Source organism: Argentina silus, assembly GCF_951799395.1.
Source record: "Argentina silus genome assembly, chromosome: 14".
Taxonomy (NCBI): domain Eukaryota; kingdom Metazoa; phylum Chordata; class Actinopteri; order Argentiniformes; family Argentinidae; genus Argentina; species Argentina silus.
The window spans coordinates 11,084,853-11,103,841 of record NC_139668.1 but is presented as its reverse complement, the minus strand read 5'-3'; the positions used below and the strand labels follow the sequence as shown (position 1 = coordinate 11,103,841).

General features: G+C 43.1%; 2 protein-coding genes across 3 annotated transcripts; one reads left to right on the top strand and one right to left on the bottom strand.

The window, feature by feature from the left end:
- Nucleotides 1-391: 391 nt before the first annotated feature.
- LOC310815086 (scaffold protein ILK) lies at nt 392-14,712 on the bottom strand. Of its 2 annotated transcripts, none has more exons than XM_083684706.1 (13): nt 14,586-14,712; nt 12,217-12,521; nt 6,442-6,607; nt 5,629-5,724; nt 5,277-5,373; nt 4,912-4,995; nt 4,525-4,610; nt 4,175-4,284; nt 3,666-3,793; nt 3,226-3,347; nt 2,891-2,990; nt 2,417-2,547; nt 392-1,913 (listed from the first exon to the last, which is right to left on the bottom strand). In XM_083684706.1, the coding sequence occupies exons 2-13, from the start codon at nt 12,303-12,305 to the stop codon at nt 1,764-1,766; spliced, it is 1,359 nt and encodes a 452-aa protein (XP_083540832.1). In that variant the 5' UTR covers nt 12,306-12,521; nt 14,586-14,712; the 3' UTR covers nt 392-1,763. The 2 variants fall into 2 exon arrangements, with proteins under 2 accessions (XP_083540832.1, XP_083540833.1); XM_083684707.1 differs by lacking the exon at nt 14,586-14,712 and adding an exon at nt 12,933-13,006.
- Nucleotides 14,713-15,750: 1,038 nt separating this feature from the next.
- rrp8 (ribosomal RNA processing 8) lies at nt 15,751-18,981 on the top strand. The gene is made up of 8 exons (XM_083685380.1): nt 15,751-15,891; nt 16,095-16,208; nt 16,428-16,716; nt 16,804-17,719; nt 17,882-18,011; nt 18,133-18,239; nt 18,357-18,453; nt 18,552-18,981. The coding sequence occupies exons 2-8, from the start codon at nt 16,110-16,112 to the stop codon at nt 18,660-18,662; spliced, it is 1,749 nt and encodes a 582-aa protein (XP_083541506.1). The 5' UTR covers nt 15,751-15,891; nt 16,095-16,109; the 3' UTR covers nt 18,663-18,981.
- Nucleotides 18,982-18,989: the final 8 nt, after the last annotated feature.

The window sequence follows — 18,989 nt, the reverse complement described above, 5'->3', positions numbered from 1 at the left end:
GCTAGTGTTGTGGAGGAGGCTGGGTGGAAGATGGGATGGATGAGGTCGTCGGATTGTACGTCACGGATTTGTCACGCAGAGTTGCCACAACGGGAACATTCTTTGTTGGGAATGATTGCTGATCTAAATCGTCAAAACCATCACTTTATTAACGTTTTCCTGCGGTAATCTGACCAGTACACGAGTGACATATTATTAATATATCATAAACGTGGCTCAATTTAGATTAAATTAGACTTAAGTTTGCGGTATATTCTGCACAACTGGCAACCCTCTGTTCTCTGGCAGCCCACTGCCTTATCAAGTTCAAGTATCAGTATCATTTGACGGAGTCAGACTAGACTCATAGAAATCAAGTGCAATTTGAAACACACCAAAACAAGATGCAGAGTTTTTATTCTGTTCTTTTTAATATACTTATATATAAATTACATACACTTGTATAAGACATGCTTGGTTTTGGCTTTTACCGCTGTGATTCAGCACAAACAAGCAAGCCGGCGGAGGCACAGAAATAAGGCATGTTATAAAACAAAAACACAAATAAGTATGGGACAATAAACGTGGGAATAACCCAGAGGGATGGACACAGCATAACATTTAAATCGAATGCAAGCAGAAACAAACAAAGTGACAGATAGCAGAATGTTAACGTTATCCCCTTAATGTCCATTTTAATCTTCTTTCTCTCTCTCGAAATGTTGAGAGTTGCTTCTGGCATAAATATTGCCCCAGAATACCTCAACAAAACTGGGAGTGTATGAAAAAATAATTCCCAAGGATATGAGGACAGAATGTTTCTACACAGAGGAGCGTTAATCTAATGAAATATAAACAAACAACCAAAGTGAGCCAATGATGGCTAGATGGGCGATTTGGGCTACAAGCAGGTTGTCTCAGTTGGCCAGAAAAATACCCTAATCACACTAGAGCTGAACCGAGCTGTTCTGGCCTGGTTATGCATCCACACCAGATTTGCTGTAACAGTGCTGGAAAGGACAATACAGTATGAAAAAAAAAGTTCAAGCCAGCACAATACGGTGCGGGTCGGCCCTGGGACGTTTAATGGTCGGTTGATAAGAGGCTTACAGAAGAAGCAGTCATACAGTACAACCCCATTGCAGACTTAGGCTGACAAAATGCAAACAACTCCCATGAAACAACAAAACCAGAAAAACAGCCAGTTTTTTCACATGACAAGTTTCAGGATAATACAACATGTATTGTTTTCTTAAGAGTTTCCATTCTCTGTAATAATAGGGCACAGGTCTCTTTACAGTGTCTGACTGTTAGATAGTGAGCCCCTCCAGAGGTAAAGAAAGATCAAAGGTCAAAATCAAAGGAAGCAGTGCGACACAGACTGTCATCCTGACCTCCACAGGTTATTCAGTCACAGACAGAGAGACATATTTAGTACACATGATTACAACAGAACAGTCTTGACAGTCAATTCTTAGCTCCTGCAAGGACGTATGGTATGTGAAAATACAAATAAAACGTTGTCTTGATAAGTCAAGAGAAGATAACAAAAATAACATTAGAATCAAGAATAAAATAAGTGACTGTTGCTGTTTTTCAATTCAGGGGCTTAAGTTACAGTGGCGTTGAGAGCAGCGGTAAAGTAGTGAGAGTTAAAAGTTTAAGGCAATACTGGTAAGCACCACATCTCTGGAAGATATCTGGGGCAAGATATCCTGGGGTTTTGGGGGGGTTGGGGGGGTGGCAGGAGGGGTTGTCATTCAAGGGGAAGCAGAGGAGCGGTTTCACTTGTCCTGCATTTTCTCCAGGATGGGCACGATCATGTCAAATTTAGGCCTCTTGGCGGGATCTTCGTTCATGCAGATCTTCATGAGCTTGCAGATGTGGGGTGAGATGCCGGGGGGGATGGTGGGCCTCAAGCCTTCCAGGGCCACCTGAGAGCAGAACAGAGGGATAATAACCATGTAAGAGACACTCAGGGAAGGTTAAACCTGACCAAAAGCACTAATCAGCATGTGTGTAGAAATAGTTGTGAAATGTTCTGATTATTCCTGTGAAACAAAAACATGTTGTTATCTGGACCAGACCAAATATTTACAAATACTTTGAGCGTTTGCTTGAGTCTGGATGGATTGCCAGATAGGTGGGGATAAGGGATGTGAAAAATCATCGATTCCGCAACACGACTAATGGTCTATTTTCTTACTTTGTACTTTTCAAGTAAGGATTTTTCCTAATCGATTATGGAGTCCAGGTACTCATAATCGAGTACTCAAGTGCATGTTCACACCCCTTGTGGGGTTTACAACATGAAGACTATTTCATTGGTTCCTTTGTGCCAGGCAAACTCTATCAAGTACAGCAAAATATCAGAAATTATCTCAAATACTATTTGAACCCTGGACTGATCTGGTGCCCTTAATGCCAGCTCTCTCACCTTCATGCCAATCTCCATATTGGAGAGATCAGCAAAGGGCACCTCCCTGGTCACCAGCTCCCACAGCAGCACAGCGAAGCTCCACATGTCTGCTGACCGCCGGTTGATCTCCTCAGGCTTCTTCTGCAGGGCTGGACACAGAGGAAAAGGTAAAGAGTAGAGCCTCATTTACATTACAGAGCCGAACCAAGCTAACCCTAACCATAAAGATCCACAATGGAAGTTTCATTGCTATTTTCTTTACCTAATTTTTTTTTGGTGTTGACGATGGTTATCACACTCCGATGATATAATATCAGTCTGTCTTGCCTCATTAAACCACACAATCATTAGATATAGGCTAACAAACAATGAGGTAATTTCTCACTATTTAGGGGGACCCTTTTTTGTCTCAAGAGAACCCCCAGTTGCAAAATCTTCCATAATGTAACTTAAAAAAAGCAACTGTGACCAAAAACGTTTGTGTAAGGTTACCTTCAGGGGCGACCCATGCTGGAGAGTACATTCTGCCAGGACACTGGAAGGAGAACTTAACGTCTGACATGCTGATCCTGGCCGTCATGTCTTCATCAATCTATGAACACATATCACGTGTGTGAGTTTCACTCAAGTGAACACTAAGGATGTCACTCAAGGCAACAGAAGCTGTTTGAATAGAGCAAATAGTAAAGAGAATTACAAGGCATCAAGCATAACTATTTAGAGAGCTCTTGATATCACAAGACTTAGAGTTTGTGTACTCAAGCCGTTGTGAGTGAGAATGGATGTGTGTGTGTGTGTGTGTGTGTGTGTGTGTGTGTGTGTCTCACCATGACACTCTTGCTGTTGAGATAGTGTCGGGGGATCATGGGCTCCAGCGTGTGCAGGAAGGCCATCCCACAAGCGATGTCCAGGGCAAACTTCACCGCCTGAGTCTGATCCACCACAAAGTCTGACAGAGGGAGGAGGAGGACAAAGACAACACAACACACACATACAAGCAGGCACACACACACACACACACACACACAAAAACACAGGCAAACACTTGTCATTTCTGCACACGACAACAGCAGCTGCTGTAATAACACTGTCATTGTCCTCTAGTAAGCAGTCATAAGAATAGCTAGATCAAATTCCTAATCTACCTAGAACCCATCTACCCAGACTGCACTTTAAATAGATAGTCACATCATTGTAATAAGCGACCTATGCTGAAGGTAGCACTTCAGAAGGCTCGTGTGCATGTTTGTGTGGCCGTGATACTCACTGGTGCCCTCATGAAGTACATTGTAGAGGGAGCCATAGGGCATCCAGTGTGTGATGACGATGGGGTGAGGGGCAGGAGGAGACTGACACCCCCCCAACATGGGCAGCACATTCGGGTGGGAGAATATCCTGGGATGGGCCCAAGGAAGAGGGATACAGGGGGAAGGAGACAGACAGAAAAGGAGACAAACGTGCATATAGGATTGGACACAAAAAGAATGGCATGTACAGAATGTCAACAACGCAAATAAAAAGACAACAAAAGGGACAAGAGACAAATGGACTTCCACAGAACAGGACACAAATACCTTCATTACACTAGAGGGCCGAACAGAGCTAGGCTGTACTGTACAATACTGTGCTGGCCTAGTTATGCATCCACCATGGACACTGTAACAGCGCTGAAAAGGACAATGTCAATATAAAACATGCAATCAAGCACAGCATGGTTCTGGTCGGCCCTGTATTGTGTAAAGCCTAAATGAGGCCTGGACAGAGCCAACTGAATACCTTAGTTTGGGATACTCCTCGTTGAAGTCTCTGCTCTTCCTGGTAGTCCAGTCACGAACCTTCAGAACCTTCACCACTATCTCATTCCCTTGCCAGCGCCCTTGCCACAACTAAGGCAAAACAAAAAGGTGTGAAGTCAGTTCAACCACAGACTTGGCAGACACACACTGAGCCTATGCAAAATAAAATGTATTGTATGTCAAATGTAGCAGTTTTGCCACTGTCAGTGATATTCAGTATTTTAAAATAATGAAATATGCCCATTGCTTATGATGAAATGACTTCTAAATATTTTAATGGCAGTAGAACAACACACTATATAGTGGATATAATCATCAGAACTTGCATACTTCTCCAGACTGGTTCTCGTTGATCTTGGCCAGCAGGGAGAGCTGTTTGAAGTCAATGCCTGCATGTTTGTTCAAAGTGCCGTTACCTGTAAACATACACAGAAGACAGAGCTCAGGAGACTCACTAGCCTGACAAAAGCACATTATTCAGTGAGATTGTTCACACATCATTAGTTTCTTCAGGTGCTCAAAGGAAAAAGGAAAAAAACCCAAATACTAGTATTTCTGTGACATTTAGCATGCTGAAAGGCAGTGGAAATTTAGATTTTCCAGAAATACCTCAGTGGATCATTGTGCATTTGTTAATTCATACAGTGCCTCATATTGAGGACTAGTAATAAAAACTAGGCAGCTTGTAAATGACTTTATGGGTGAGGGGGGACTTACGGGGTCGAGTTCTGGTGGTGCCTTTCCAGAATGTGTCCTTGAAGGGAACCTTGGTCAAGCTCTGTCCCAGCTTCTCTGCCTTCTCTGAGAGGAGGGGGGGGAACATAACAGAGAGAGGTGAACACACGCAAAGCACATCATGAACAACAGTTTATTAAAAAAGTGAGTTCACAGCAGACCTGGGTTTTGCACATTGAAATAGTTTGTGCGTTTGCTTGAGCCTGCCTAGAGTGCCAGGTGGGCGTAATATTCCATTGCTTCCATTGTGCCAGGCAAACTCAATCGAGCACAGCTAAGTATTTCAAACGATTTCAAATGACTATTTGATCCCAGATCTGGTTTTAAGAGTGAAAGTTCGTATGTACCTTTGAGGAGTTCCCGAAGGTGAGGTTTGGCTTTGTCCAGAGGAGTCTCTCCATACTTGTTACAGATGCTCACCTGAGCCCCGTTAGTCACCAGGTCCTGGAGGAGAGGGAACATGTCATCAGTGTGATGCTGCGTCGTAAACTCCACACTTCCCTTCTTATGAAGTATGCACCTGTGCATTTCCCAACATGGATTTAAAAAGTATAGTTTTGGTCTCAGTCTGGACTCTTACACCAATCCATTCCCATCGAAAGAGTTAAGGGACACAGCATGGCTCAAGCCAGATACCGCTACACATTACAGGGTGATCAGAAACAGTGTCCAGCCAAAGACACCAGAGGGCGTACTGACCTCAGCAACTAGGTCCTGTCCCCAGAAGCAGGCATAATGCAGTGGTGTGTTGCCGTGCTCGTTGGCAGTGTTGGTGTCTGCTTTGCACTGGATCAGCTAGGAGACAGAAGAGAAAACCACAAGATGACATACAAAACAAGGCTGTCCAGAGATCCTGTTTGGATTACACACAATGACGGTAGCTAAGTAAGCCACCTATGGCAGGCCTGAAAATCACTTCTCCTGGCTGCCACCACATTCCAGAGGTATTGTGACATCATGTTGAATATTAAACCAAATAATAACCCTTGCCTGCAGCACTTCAATAAACAGACAACCTGAGACCGCAACCCTTCATTCCGCCATTGAGTACCGTCAAAGTTCTAGGTTTAAGCAGTGCTGAGAGACATTTCACTTTGATAACTTTGAGCAAATGTTCACGTTGCGTGGTAAGCTTCGGTAAGCAAAAAGAAAACACATTTGATTTTGAATTGCAACGGCATGAGTTTTGAGATAAACCCTGTGTTGGCAGTGGGCAACATTCAAAGCCAGGCTTCGAAAAACAATATCAACCCTCCGCCATCTGAGGACTGGTGCCAATGTTTCCCCCTCTGCGGCTGATCTCAGCGCTGCAAGAGCAGACACTTTTTGGTCATGCAGTTATGGGTGTTGGGCAGCCATCAATTAAGGTTTCATAAGATCTTGAGGTTTAAAAGGAACGCTAAAGGAATTGAGCAATAAAGCAATGAAGTCTCAATGAATCCCTGTGTGTGCATGTGTGTGTTGTGCATGTATTTGGTGTGTGTGTGTGTGTGTACTTGAACTGAGCCCCACCTTGCCTACGATGTCCCGGTGGCCGTGGCTGGAGGCCAGGTGCAGGGGCGTGTCGTCTCCGCGGTTCATGACGTTGATGCGGGCCCCTCTCATGATGAGCATGTCCACCACGCTGGAGCGGCCCTCCCTGCACGCCCAGTGGAGCGGGCTGAAGCCATGGTCATCCCTGAGGACAGAACAGCACTGCTTTAAAAAGGTGCACTGAGAAGTTTAGTTGTCGATTCAGAGTTCTCCCCAAAGAAGGTCGGAGGGACGCTGCCACCTTGTCGACTTGGTTCTGCCACTACAGTATGTCAACATTTCAGAGCAGCATAGCCCTGAACAATGCTTCACAGGAGATAATGTACATTACAGCATATTCCAAAACATAAAAGGTAGGTAAGAGTTAGGGTTTGCTTGCTAATGGCTTTGGAGTTGATGTCTAGGCCAAATAGCATAGATACAAACACAAAGTGCCTGTAAGCCTTCGAAAGGTTTCTATCGAGAGAAAAAAAAGCTGAAAATGACAATATCAGGTGGTGTGGGGCAATACAGTACAGCAATGTCCAGCAGTGTGTGGAGAATGGAGAACAACTGACAACAGTGGCTCCTGCCTGATACTGCAATTCCGTCAACGTCCAACATGAAAACAGGAACCACATGCCCAGTCAGGGACAGAGGGGATGTGTTGGCTACCATCCCTGTCCCACTGGCCTCAGTGACAGAGGGCAGTGTGGCTTCTCCCCGTCTGTGACCGGCTTGACAGAAACACATGTAGGACAGTGGCCTCAATGACAGGATGGAGTGACGCCTGCCTCCTCCGTCATGACCACAGCTGTGACAATGACAGCCCACCAGAAAGGTGGGAGAGACTCTGTGTGTGTGTGTGTGTGTGTGTGAGAGAGAGAGAGAGAGAGAGAGAATGTTAAAGTGAATGTTGCCTGTAGTGTAGAGGAAGTCAGGAAAGGGGAGGGGTAAAAAACAACAGCGGGCCAAGCATTCTCTGCAGGCCCTATAAGGATTGAGGAGACTTCCTTCACGATAGTGAACGCACGCACACACACACACGTGCACAATGACTCCCCAGCTGCTGTGTGTCATTATGTCATCCTGCATTTCTCTGGCTCCTGCCACCACTCACCTCTCACCGCTGGCCTTTGTCACACACACACACACACACACACACACACACACACACACACACACACACACACACACACACACACACACTTCTGCTCGCCAGACTCTTCAGTGCAGTCCCCTCCCCTTCCTCGACTACCAGCTCCTTCTCTCACGGTCTGAGAGCAACAGCTGGAGAGGAATTTGCATTTAATTTCAAATTCCATAGGGCTTGGTGTGCTATTTGTGATTTACATGCACGTCTGTGAGAGCTGAGGGGGGCATTTCGATTAGGAGCCATACACACACGCACGCGCACACGCACGCACGTACGCACACACACACACTGTGTTCCAGTAAAAACAGCATCAATGAGGCTCACAGAGTCCCTCCAGACACACACTCCATCTGTATGTCTGGGTGACCTGCAGACAGACATGGCCTAGATCTACTCTGAGAGCACCACGTCTTCTTCCAGGAGGCCTCTAGCAGACAATCACCTGAAAGAGAACAACAACAACCGTGACACGTTAAACCAATCAAATACCTTGCTTGGACAGAGCTTTAAAAAAAAATAAACAGAACAGAATTCAGTCTTTCCTTCAGGTCATCTTCTATTTTCTTCACTGTTGCAAACTAGTATAGGCAACAACTAGTAATAAAATAGTCCTACCCAGTCTGAAAAGACAACACAACAAGAAACAACCATTGTACAGGCATGTGGGCGGATGGTTTTGGGAATGTAACATCCAATGAAATTGCGAGCACATTCTCCCATCGCTCTGTCCAGTTTAATCCAAGCAAGATCTGCTAATCTTAAATTTCCCAGACCTCCAAAAGAGGTGTGAGGACAACACAATTTGGAGTTGAATTATGTATATGTATGTATAGAGAGAGAGATCTCTATCTATCTAGATATTGATATATAGATGAAGATAGGCATAGATATAAAATGGTATATATATCAAACTAAATCTAATCAAATATTATCATTAGTAGTCAATCAAACACAATCAAGAAGAATGGATAAACACTTTTCACAGTGGGCAGCCGCTCAGTAGGCCAGATGCCTAACTCTGTCCAATGAGTCAGTGGAGAGGAGAGGGGCTGTCTCTATCCTCGCAGCATGGCTGCTCCAGGGGGCTTTCTCTGGGTGGGGTTATTTCAGGCACATCCACCTGCCAACAGGGCTCAGACTGGCAGACGGAAGAGCCCCTGTCTGCACCCTGTAGGTTACTGCACTGAGCTCATATGACAGATAAGACAGATGGAACGGATGGATACAGATTCACTTCTTTCTAGCCTGGTTTCCCTAGATGTGTGTGCTGTGTAGCCTACTCCCACAGTAGTTTAGTAGTTTAGAATATGTAACATATCACAAACAGATCTGGGGCAACCAGGCTACCATCTATCCACTTGTCACACACTGGAAAACACCCATGTTCGTTTGAAGTCGCCAATTGAAGACGCCTTGTGTCATATGACCTTGATTTAAGAAACCTTGCAGACCTGCCTGTTAGTGTCCGTAGGATTAGTTGCAGCTGGCTGCAGTGGGAACAGTGAAGGCATGATACTCTAGTCTCTAGCCAGCTTCACATCCCACTTCCGGACCTGCCCCTCTCACACAGACACTACATAGTGACACCCCCCCCCCCGCCCGGACCACTGTCTGCCCAGTGAGATTCACTACAACCCCAACCCACCTACCCGGGGGGTTAAATATAAACAGGATTCTCCTTGTACACAATCCACCCTCCTCACCAAACATAGAGCCTCTAACTCAACAACATGGTATTCCACAGCACAGAATGTAGGGCTAATGACATGTTTTCCTACACAGTACAACTGCACAGAAATAGCCAAAAGAGTGAACTAAAACAGACATTCATGTTTGTCTAGGCTAGGGAATCTCTCTTGGATCTGATTTTACTATAAATACAGATACCACATACCACAAACATGGCTTTTCACACTCCCTTGCCACCCAGAACACTGGAAGAATCAGTCCACTATATTATACACACACACAGACACACAGACACACACACTATGAGGAGTGGGGGTTGGGCAAGAGGGTTCAGAGAGTCACATTTGTAATGTTTTATTCTGTTGTAGTAGGCTTTTTACATTCAAATTTAACCAAAACTACAGATAAATATAATTAAACAAACTATACTGTAACTTCACCTACACGTAAGTAGTACCTTAAGTTCATGAATGTTCATTAATAACATTAATTTACAGTTTTCAAAAAGGAGACCACTTAAAATGTTTTGGGAGGTTAGGGTCAGGACTAGGTGAGAGAGAGATACGAGAAAAGTCATAATCCTTTTTTTTTTAAACAATACAAATACTCTTTCCCTTGTTAGCTTCAGAATTTAATTATCTGCTCATGAAGAAACGTTGAGGGGAAATGAGTGGCACTATCTAAATACCACTGGGAGACGAGTACAGGAAACAGAAAAATGTTGAGAGGAAGGTGATATGCTCTGCCAATGCCTCTTGTGCATTCCTTCTGTTAAAAAGTCAGACACACATACTTCCCTCACACACACAGTGGAATTCTCTCTCTCTCTCTCTCTCTCTCTCTCCCTCTCTCTCTGGCGTCACACACATGCTCACACACATCCTCAGGTCCTGCCCACAACAATCCCCCTCACTCTCCTCCCCCTTTCTCTTGCTCATTTTTGGTGAGTTCAGTAGTAGACTGTTCCCTTGGGGCTTGCCGCGCGTTATTCCTTGTAAGGTGATGCAGCATTCCAATACTACGCTCTCTCGGTGTCCTGCAATTACATCTGCGCACATGTACGCACTGACACTGGCGTTGATCAACCCCCCCTACTTTCACTACCATGAAGTTATTGATACGTGATATGTTTTGGGGAAGGTAATACGGGATGGTGGGATTCAACAGGGAAGAAGTGTGTATTGTAGGCTATATAGTAGAGCCATATAGTACTCTCTCTATTATTCTCTATGTGACTGATAAAAACCAATGTAAATCACAGTTTTTGCAGGAGCTGAACCCCAGTATGGTTGCGTTTCTTCCACTGGTTAAAAAAAAAAATATCAGACCAGACCAGAAGAGTGAGGGAGAGATTTGACAGGTAATCAGCTAATGGAGGAGAGCAACGTATGGGCGTACATGCACTGCACTCACACAAATAGAAAGAGATTTTTTTTTTAAAACTAAAAACAATGAAGATGAAACAGTGAAAACAAGTTCGGCGAGGCATTCTCAAACCTGCATGTTCTCATACCGTCAACGAAGGTAGTAAACAATCAAGCCCATGCATGAAGGACAAGGCAGAAGAACAGCTTCAGAAAGCATGCCTCGGGGGCAATAATAAATGACCTCATTCTTTGCTCATTGTGGATGCCGCCAGAGACACCAGGCTAAAACTGGGACGGATGGGGGTTAAAAAAGACAACTTTCAACTTTCCACAAAAGTCTGGGAGACGAGCTCCATAGTGACAAGGTGTGCCATGCCAACCACTGGGTGCCAACGTGGTGCTGCTGTGGAGTCACCCGAGGATACAGGAGAGGAGATTAGGACTTCTGACATACTCTCCTTAACATAATGACTGGCCCTCTAAACACGGGCATTTGGGGGATAGCCTGTTCTACTTAGAGGTGGCACTGATATCATTTCTGCAAACCAATTAGACTACCATGGACTCTTTTGTTCATGATCGGCCGATACAAGCGCTTAAAAAAAAAAAAAGAAAAAGGAAAAAAAAATAGCTAAGAAGTTGCCAAATCTCTAAACAACAGAGAAGCGGTCACATGAAAAAAGAAGACAGCAGGCTTCCCATTCCGAGACATTTGCCATGCTTTTGCTGTACTTTAGGTTCACATTCCAGGCCAAGTCATGTGTCCGGAAGGAAATGGGTTCAAATCTTAGGTCATGATCACAAGAGTTGGGGATATGGGCACAGAGACGGCCTGCCCCTCGAAGCCCTCAACCCCATCATCAAAAGACACAACAATGGCAATTAAGCTTCAATGTTTGCCATCAGCTTTTGATGTTGTGTGTGTGTGTGTGTGTGTGTGTGTGTGTGTGTGTACACATATAAACCACAATAGATGTTGTTCTCTTGTGCATGGGGGAGCTGTGGTGGGTTCTCTGGAACCGTTCCTGTCTCATTTGTGTGGAACTAATTATCTGCAGAAGACTCAAGGCTCAAAACATTACAGGGAATTGGCAAAGAATAGGGTAAAAGGTATGAATAACCTACATGTACGATCTACAGTCCTCTATCCACCCGAGCACAATCTATTTGTAATTTTATCCAGTTATCGCCTATAACCTTGCCATATAATTTGCCTTGTCAGAGATTGAGCAACTGTCTGTGTCATTGGTGTTTCATACCATGCTGGAACAGTGAGTGGTTAGTACGACATTAGGGTGTGACATCCTGTTTTAACACTTCTACAAGAGGGTGTGTGTCCAACTGATCGGTCTAAAAGAAGATCACAAAACTGCGATACAGCAGAGACATGCAGCCATCATTCCTGTACGTGACACGACTATGACAGCATCCACGGACATGCACTTCAACACCTTAAACAGTTAGCCTACCTACGGCAATTATGAAGCTCTAAGTGTGCGTGTCGTACCATTTCAGCCTACTGAACATTCCTTTTCAAACAGGGCTGATGACAGACCGACTCACCCCTGATTGAGGTCGTTCTCTGTGTTGTCCAACCATAGACGAACAGCTACTGCGTTGCCTTCCCGACACTGGGTAAAGATATCATCCATGACGGCTCTTCACTGTTGTTCTTCTGTTAACTCACACTCTGGGATGCGGGTATAGGACTGGCGTGGGAGGACTGGGACAAACGAGGGAGGCAGCCAGAGGAATTTAGGGGTGGCCTGGAGAGCATTCGTCCCTCAGCACGGAGAGAAACAGCTACAGTCAGACAGGGACACAATGGGAGATGTCCAGCTACACTGTAGAAAGGCACTCACAAGATCCTGAAAGACATGAACATAAAGAAATATAAATACAGTGTGTTCAAGGAGTTCTCAGTCAAAATGTTTTTAAACTGATTCTAAAGTAAACATGATAAAAAGTTTTAAAACAGCTGTTGTGAAACCATTGCTGAAGAAATCAAATTCAGATAGTGAGACTAACTAATTATAGACCAATATCCAATCCCTCTTTTATTAGCAAGATACTTGACAGGTTTTGCACTTTTTAGTGGCCTCCCAAAGAAGTCCAACTAATTAAAAACTCTGCTGCGAGGCTACTGACAAAAACTAAGAGGAGAGAGCATACCACTCCAGTCTTAACTGCTCTGCACTGGCTCCCTGTATCGTTTAGAATTGACTTCAAAGTCCTTCTACTCCGTATTTAAAGCACTAAATGAGCCGGGACCATCCTACCTTACTGATTCGCAGACAATCTATACGCCCTCAAAAGCACTCAGGTCCTCAGCTGCTGGCTTATTGAAGGTTACTATCAAAACACAAAAGAAAGTTGGTGATGCAGCATTTATTAACTATGCCCCTAAACTGTGGAATACGGTACCTCAAGAAATCAGGGAAGCAAGTAAACATCTTTAAGCGCCAGTTGAAAACCTCTCTCTTCAATTTAGCATTTATCTATGCTGCTATCTCTGCTGATTTTATTGTATTGATCAACTATCTATGCAACTAGATTGAGTGATGCTACTTTTATTGTATTGCTTAATTATGTTATAGTTGTTTTTGTTTTTAATCTGCTCTTGCACTGTATTGTACAGCACTTTGCTGATGTTTTGGTTGTTCTTGTTTTCCTTTTTTATCTGTTCATTTTTTATCAGTTCCTTTTTTCTTTCTTTTGTGCAGTATTGTACAGCACTTTGAGCTGCATTATTATGTATTAAAGGTGCTATATCAATAAAAGGTTATCAGAGGCTGTCAGAGACACTCAACAGTCTCACAACAACACAGCTGTCCAGTAGTCTTGTCTAACTGTCAAGGGAGAGACACCCTTGAGGTATTAGCCAATCCTGTCTGCATCAATTGCACCGGGTGGGTAAGCTGTCCATAGGTTAGTGATTCATCTAACGCCTGGTCGTGACTCACTGACACCCACTGTTCTGGGACAGATGACAAACTCTGTTATAACTTACTCACTCCCTAGCTTCAAAGTTGACATGTTTGAGCCCAACTAACAATTTCCAAGTGAAGCTCAAAAAGTATAATGCTATCCTCACATCTGAATTACATTAGTTCTGCTATGAACATGAAACATGTTTTAATTGATGTTTGTTTAACATTTCCCATTCAGTATTATGTATTACAGCTAATAATATACATAATACATACAAAAACATAACCTAGCAATACTATATTCAGAATCAATTTCAGATGACCTGATGTTAGCCTATACGAGGAGAATGGATAGCTTGATTTACAGAACTGACTTAAATAGAACATGTTTCATTGATGAGTTTACATTAAGAGACACTCAACTGATTGTGTTGAAAATATTTCATTCATGCGAATTGAAAGTGCATTCTTGTTGGAAAAACTTAGCTATGCTACAAAGGTCTACTGTCTGATAACAGAAGGTATAGATCGTTAGCTTCAATCCTGTAATTCATGATTAAGCATCAGGACTGTAGGCAGCCCGGGGCAGCCAGATAACGTTATCCTGCAGTGCTAACTCTACCTACAAGCTAGTACTACCAGACGACTGCACTGAGGTGGTTAGCAAAGTACACACACTAGCTAGCTACTACTACTACTACTACATCTACTACATCTACAGGCTGGTCAAGTTAAAAACGCTCAACACTACAGCAGCGACTTAGTTCAAATTCTAAAAATATCCACAAGCCCCAGAGAAGAAAAGACAGTTTGTACTGTGGAAGTGATTTCAACCAGTTTGGGAGCTAGCTGACGCTTTGGCCATGGTCCTAATTTTCTCCTTCTTGACTTGAGAACCGGACGCATCGCATGAAGACTGGCTAGCAAACCAACCGGGAAATAGCAAGATTTCTTGGTTAGAACATAGCTGCGTAAATAATTGAAGACAATCGTTTAACTTACCGGATGGCTTTAAAAGGGCGTTTATGAATTATTGATATTGAAAAGAAGTTCGCCAGTTGGCTAAATCTGCTAAAGATTGTGTAGTTTACTAGAAGCTACGTCCCCAGTGTCCACACCCTCGTCGTCGCTCTTTTACGTGGGAGAGGAAAAAAAATGTTTTGCCTTCGGCCTCGTCCACTACCAAATTTCATATTCTATCGCCCTCTGTCGGAAAACACTTCACCGAACATTGTCATTCCTCCAGGGCATGTTTTCTTGCAAAAGCAATCTGGTCCAAGGCAACATGTTTCTCTCTCATACTTGCAGGATCATGTCTTTTTTTTTTTTTTTTTTTTAGAAAACAACATGACATGTTGATGCGCACATGTGGCTGGCTGAATAACCAGAACAAATATGGGCCAACAACATAAATATTGATCATTGTTGCTATGGTCTATGTAATAAATGAACAATCAATTTGGATTGGATGTTACTTACAGTAGACCTAACCATACTACCTAAAAAAAAAAGCTTAAAAAGAGACTGAGAATAACATCTTCTAAAATATTATTTATTTTAAAACTGCAGATGCAAGTAAAACACACAACATTGGCAGCTAAAAACTTAAAGACAAACTACAGTTTCAACGCATGTGTACAAGTAATAATATCCAATTGCTATCGCCTGCTGCAGGTAGTTAAGTTCTATAAATAAAGCTATCCATCCTCCTCGTATAGGCTACCATCAGGTCATCTGAAACTCATTTATTAAGCTCAGCCAATAGAAACACATTTCACCAATGCAGTGAATGAATTGTAGAGATTGAAACGGTTTTAAATGTACAAAGACTTTTGTTGAGGGTTTGAAATGATAGAACACATTATTGATAATTGAATAAAAAAAACATAAACTTGCTCTTAGCAGATCATAAAATTATGGATGTCTATGGTAAATGTCACTGCTTCACACTATGTTGCATTTATCAAAATTGTTTAATGTTAAAATAAGCCACACTGTATTTCTGCATAGCAGTATGGATACTCACCATAAACATAAAGAATTTCCACATGCAAATAGACATGCGCATAAAACTAAATTATGCAGAAATTGTGAGTTTACCCAAAAACTCATATCCCATCATCCTTTGCGGTAATGTTTTCGTCATTCTCCTGCGCTTGTGTTGCTCCTTCATCCATGCGTTGGAAAGAAAAAACAAACGTGGGTTGACGAAATAAAGTAATACAATAAAAACACATATTATCTCGAAAACCAAGATATTTGATCAAGTGCTGCAACTACTATCTTGTGTTAAGAAGTAATCTTACAGGTGAGTCATGTTGCTATTGCGTTGTAAGTAGCTTGATTGCAGTTTTGAAGGTACATGCCATGGTTTATGTGACTGGCTAGCTGCTACTAACTATTGTCAGCCTGTTCTCTAGAAGGTATTGCAGGCATTGCATGACATCTGTCAATTATTCATTGAATACATGAAGTTAATGCGTCACTTTGCCCGATCGCTCTGCATTACAGCTGTCAAAAGTAGCTATGTTCGCTGTGGAGGAGGAATGGAACGATGAGGAGGAAGCCAAAGCTCTGACAAAGGCGGTCATCGGCAGTAACAAACAGCCCGACAGCAATGTCAAGGTAATTTCATACCTCAATCAGTATTCGGCTATGATATTCACCTGTGTAGTTAACCAGAGCTCTGTTTGTGTCTTCAGCATCCAGAAAAGACACCGACAGAGCTACAGCTACTGATAACTAAGACATCACTCACACTGTTGTTGACCACACACTTTCAAGTTTAACTTTAGTTCTGAACAGAAAGTGTTGACACTCTAATTCTGCTCCTCTGCTGAACAGTTTGGAAAAAGGAGCAGCCTGATACGGACCCTCCAGGCACTAGGCTCAGTACCAGATTGGAGCAATGATGCCCCACAGGTGGGCAGTGACAGTGAAACCGAAAATGTCCCAGCAGTACACACCAAGAGGAAGAAGAAAAGAAGCAAAAAACGTAAACGGGGAGCTGCAACAGGAGAAAAGGCAGAGGACACTGTAGAGGACACTGTGGATGACACTGTGGAGCTGGGTGGTGAGGAGGAGCAAACACTGACAGTAGCTAAGAAGCCAAAGAAGAAACCGATACATTTAGGTCAGTGTTGTCACAAGCAAAAATGATTGCCCCTTGTTGAAAAGGTGAATAAAAACATTTAATTTAATGTTATTCCTTTCTTTTAAGGGTTCACGAAGATGAAGAACACACAGTTCAAGAAGGCGGGAGGCAAAGAAGATTCAGAGGCTGTGATGGAGGAAGGAAAAACTGGGGTGAATACAGTGAAACTAAACAGAAAGCAATGGAAAAACAAGATGAAGAACAAGAGAACATGTAAAAATAAATTTGTTGAAAATGGAAATCAAAAACAGAAAGTCAAAAAACCAGACAGTGCTCTGCAACAGAACCCAGAGGAAGTGGTGTCTGATTTGAACAGCAACAGTCCCAAAGTTGTCCAGTCCCAAACCCAGACAAAGACAAACAAACTGCAGAAGGAGGATGGCGGTAAAGCACAAAAAAGGAAAAAGGTCCAGGAGGGAAAAGAGAGTAGTACTTCCACTGTAGACACAGAAACTGTCCAAAATAAGAAGTTTACAGAGGTACAGAAAAAGACTAAGGGAGGCAACCAAGTTCAAACTGGCTCACTTAAGGCCTCAGGTAAAGAATTACCCAAGCCAGAAGTAGAGAGATCTCAGGAGGAGATGAGGGAGGAGAAGCATCCTGAGCCCAGTAAGAGAAGGAAACAGGAGAGTCAAGTGCAGGGTCGCAAAATGGAGAAGCTCAGAAGAATGCTCCATGGATCAGACAAGAAAGAGAATCCTGCAGAGCAGCAGGAGGAGGAGGGGACACACACCAAAGAGGAGGTTAAAGAGGTTCCTGAAGACCGCTCGGCTGCATTGAGGTCCCGCATGGAGCAACGCTTGGAGTCGGCTCGGTTCCGCTACATTAATGAGGTTCTGTATACGACATCCAGTGGGGAGGCCAAACGCATGTTCATACAGGACCCCCAGGCCTTTGGGATCTACCACAGGGGCTTCACTGCACAAGTCCAGCGCTGGCCAGCCAATCCTGTGGATGCTATCATTGCCTACATACACCACAAGTGAGTCATGTTTAATGAATTAAAACATTTTGTTTGTAAGGAATATTATTGTTTACAGTGTTCTAATGTCTTGCATGCTTTTTTGATCCACGCTAAAATTTTGTTCCAAGTTTCAAAATGTTTGTACAAGTTTCTTTGTCAGACCTTTTCTGTTTGTTCCAGGCCAGCCTCTCTGGTAGTGGCAGACTTTGGCTGTGGTGACTGCAAGATTGCACAAAGTGTCAAAAACAAAGTGCACAGCTTTGATTTGGCACCCATCTGTAAGCTTGTCACCGTCTGTGACATGGCCAATGTAAGTCTACCATATTTCTAATAGCCACGGAAATAGAAGAACATTAGTGTAAAGTGTTTAAATTACCTGGCAGGTCATTTAATAATTCTTTCTGTACTCTGTTCTTGACACCCCTCTGCAGGTCCCTCTTGGTGACGCCACAGTGCACATAGCTGTATTCTGTCTCTCTCTCATGGGGACCAACCTTGGCGACTTCCTAATGGAAGCCAACCGTGTGCTGGTGATGGGGTAAGAGATGTTATGCAGGAATAGCACTTCAGTTCACCTACGCTTGTCTCGTTCATAAACACGGTTTATTTAGCTATATTTATGTGCTAATGAACATTTTTGCACCCTTTTTTCCAGGGGTGTTCTTAAAATAGCAGAGGTGGCGAGTAGATTTGAGAATGTGCGGAGCTTTATGAGTGCGCTGTCTGGTCTGGGATTCAAGATGGTCACAAAGGTACGTCAGTAAACATGGAAAACAGTGATGAGCATCTGATCATTACATTCTGATTGATTGGAGTGAATTCCTTTTTAACTCTTGTTTGTTCTCATTAGGATGAAGAGAACAGCCACTTCTACTCATTTGAGTTCATCAAGACAGCTAATGCTCCAGACCATGCGAAGGCAGGACTGGAGCTGAGGCCGTGTGTGTACAAGAAACGATAGGTATAACAGTGACCAGGATAGGAGAGAAGACTCAGTGAAGAGTCCAGCAGGATGGACAGCTTGTGGAAATAGCTTGATGTGACTGTAAATATGAAAGGAACGTTTCACAGATTGCTTGTGATTTTGAACCTCAGGAAATGTACTAAAGATGATTATTTCACATTGTGCTTTCCACTGTCAGTTTAAAAGATGAATGTTCAATTGATTCATAACATACTTTTTTTAAGAAATGTCATTTTTAACCACAAACGTGGGTTTATGTACAAAACAATGTTCATATGAATCCGATTTCTTATATAAACATATGTTGTAAAACTGTCTTTTTAA

Bases quoted from the DNA above. Each gene is read 5' to 3' on its own strand.
- LOC310815086 (XM_083684706.1), bottom strand. From the start codon at position 12,305: ATGGATGATATCTTTACCCAGTGTCGGGAAGGCAACGCAGTAGCTGTT. The intron at 6,608-12,216 runs GTGAGTCGGTCT...TTCTGTCCTCAG, and splicing joins GAGAACGACCTCAATCAGGG to GGATGACCATGGCTTCAGCC. The intron at 4,611-4,911 runs GTAAGTCCCCCC...GTATGTTTACAG, and splicing joins CACCACCAGAACTCGACCCC to GTAACGGCACTTTGAACAAA.
- rrp8 (XM_083685380.1), top strand. From the start codon at position 16,110: ATGTTCGCTGTGGAGGAGGAATGGAACGATGAGGAGGAAGCCAAAGCT. The intron at 16,209-16,427 runs GTAATTTCATAC...TCTGCTGAACAG, and splicing joins AGCCCGACAGCAATGTCAAG to TTTGGAAAAAGGAGCAGCCT. The intron at 18,240-18,356 runs GTAAGAGATGTT...CCTTTTTTCCAG, and splicing joins AACCGTGTGCTGGTGATGGG to GGGTGTTCTTAAAATAGCAG.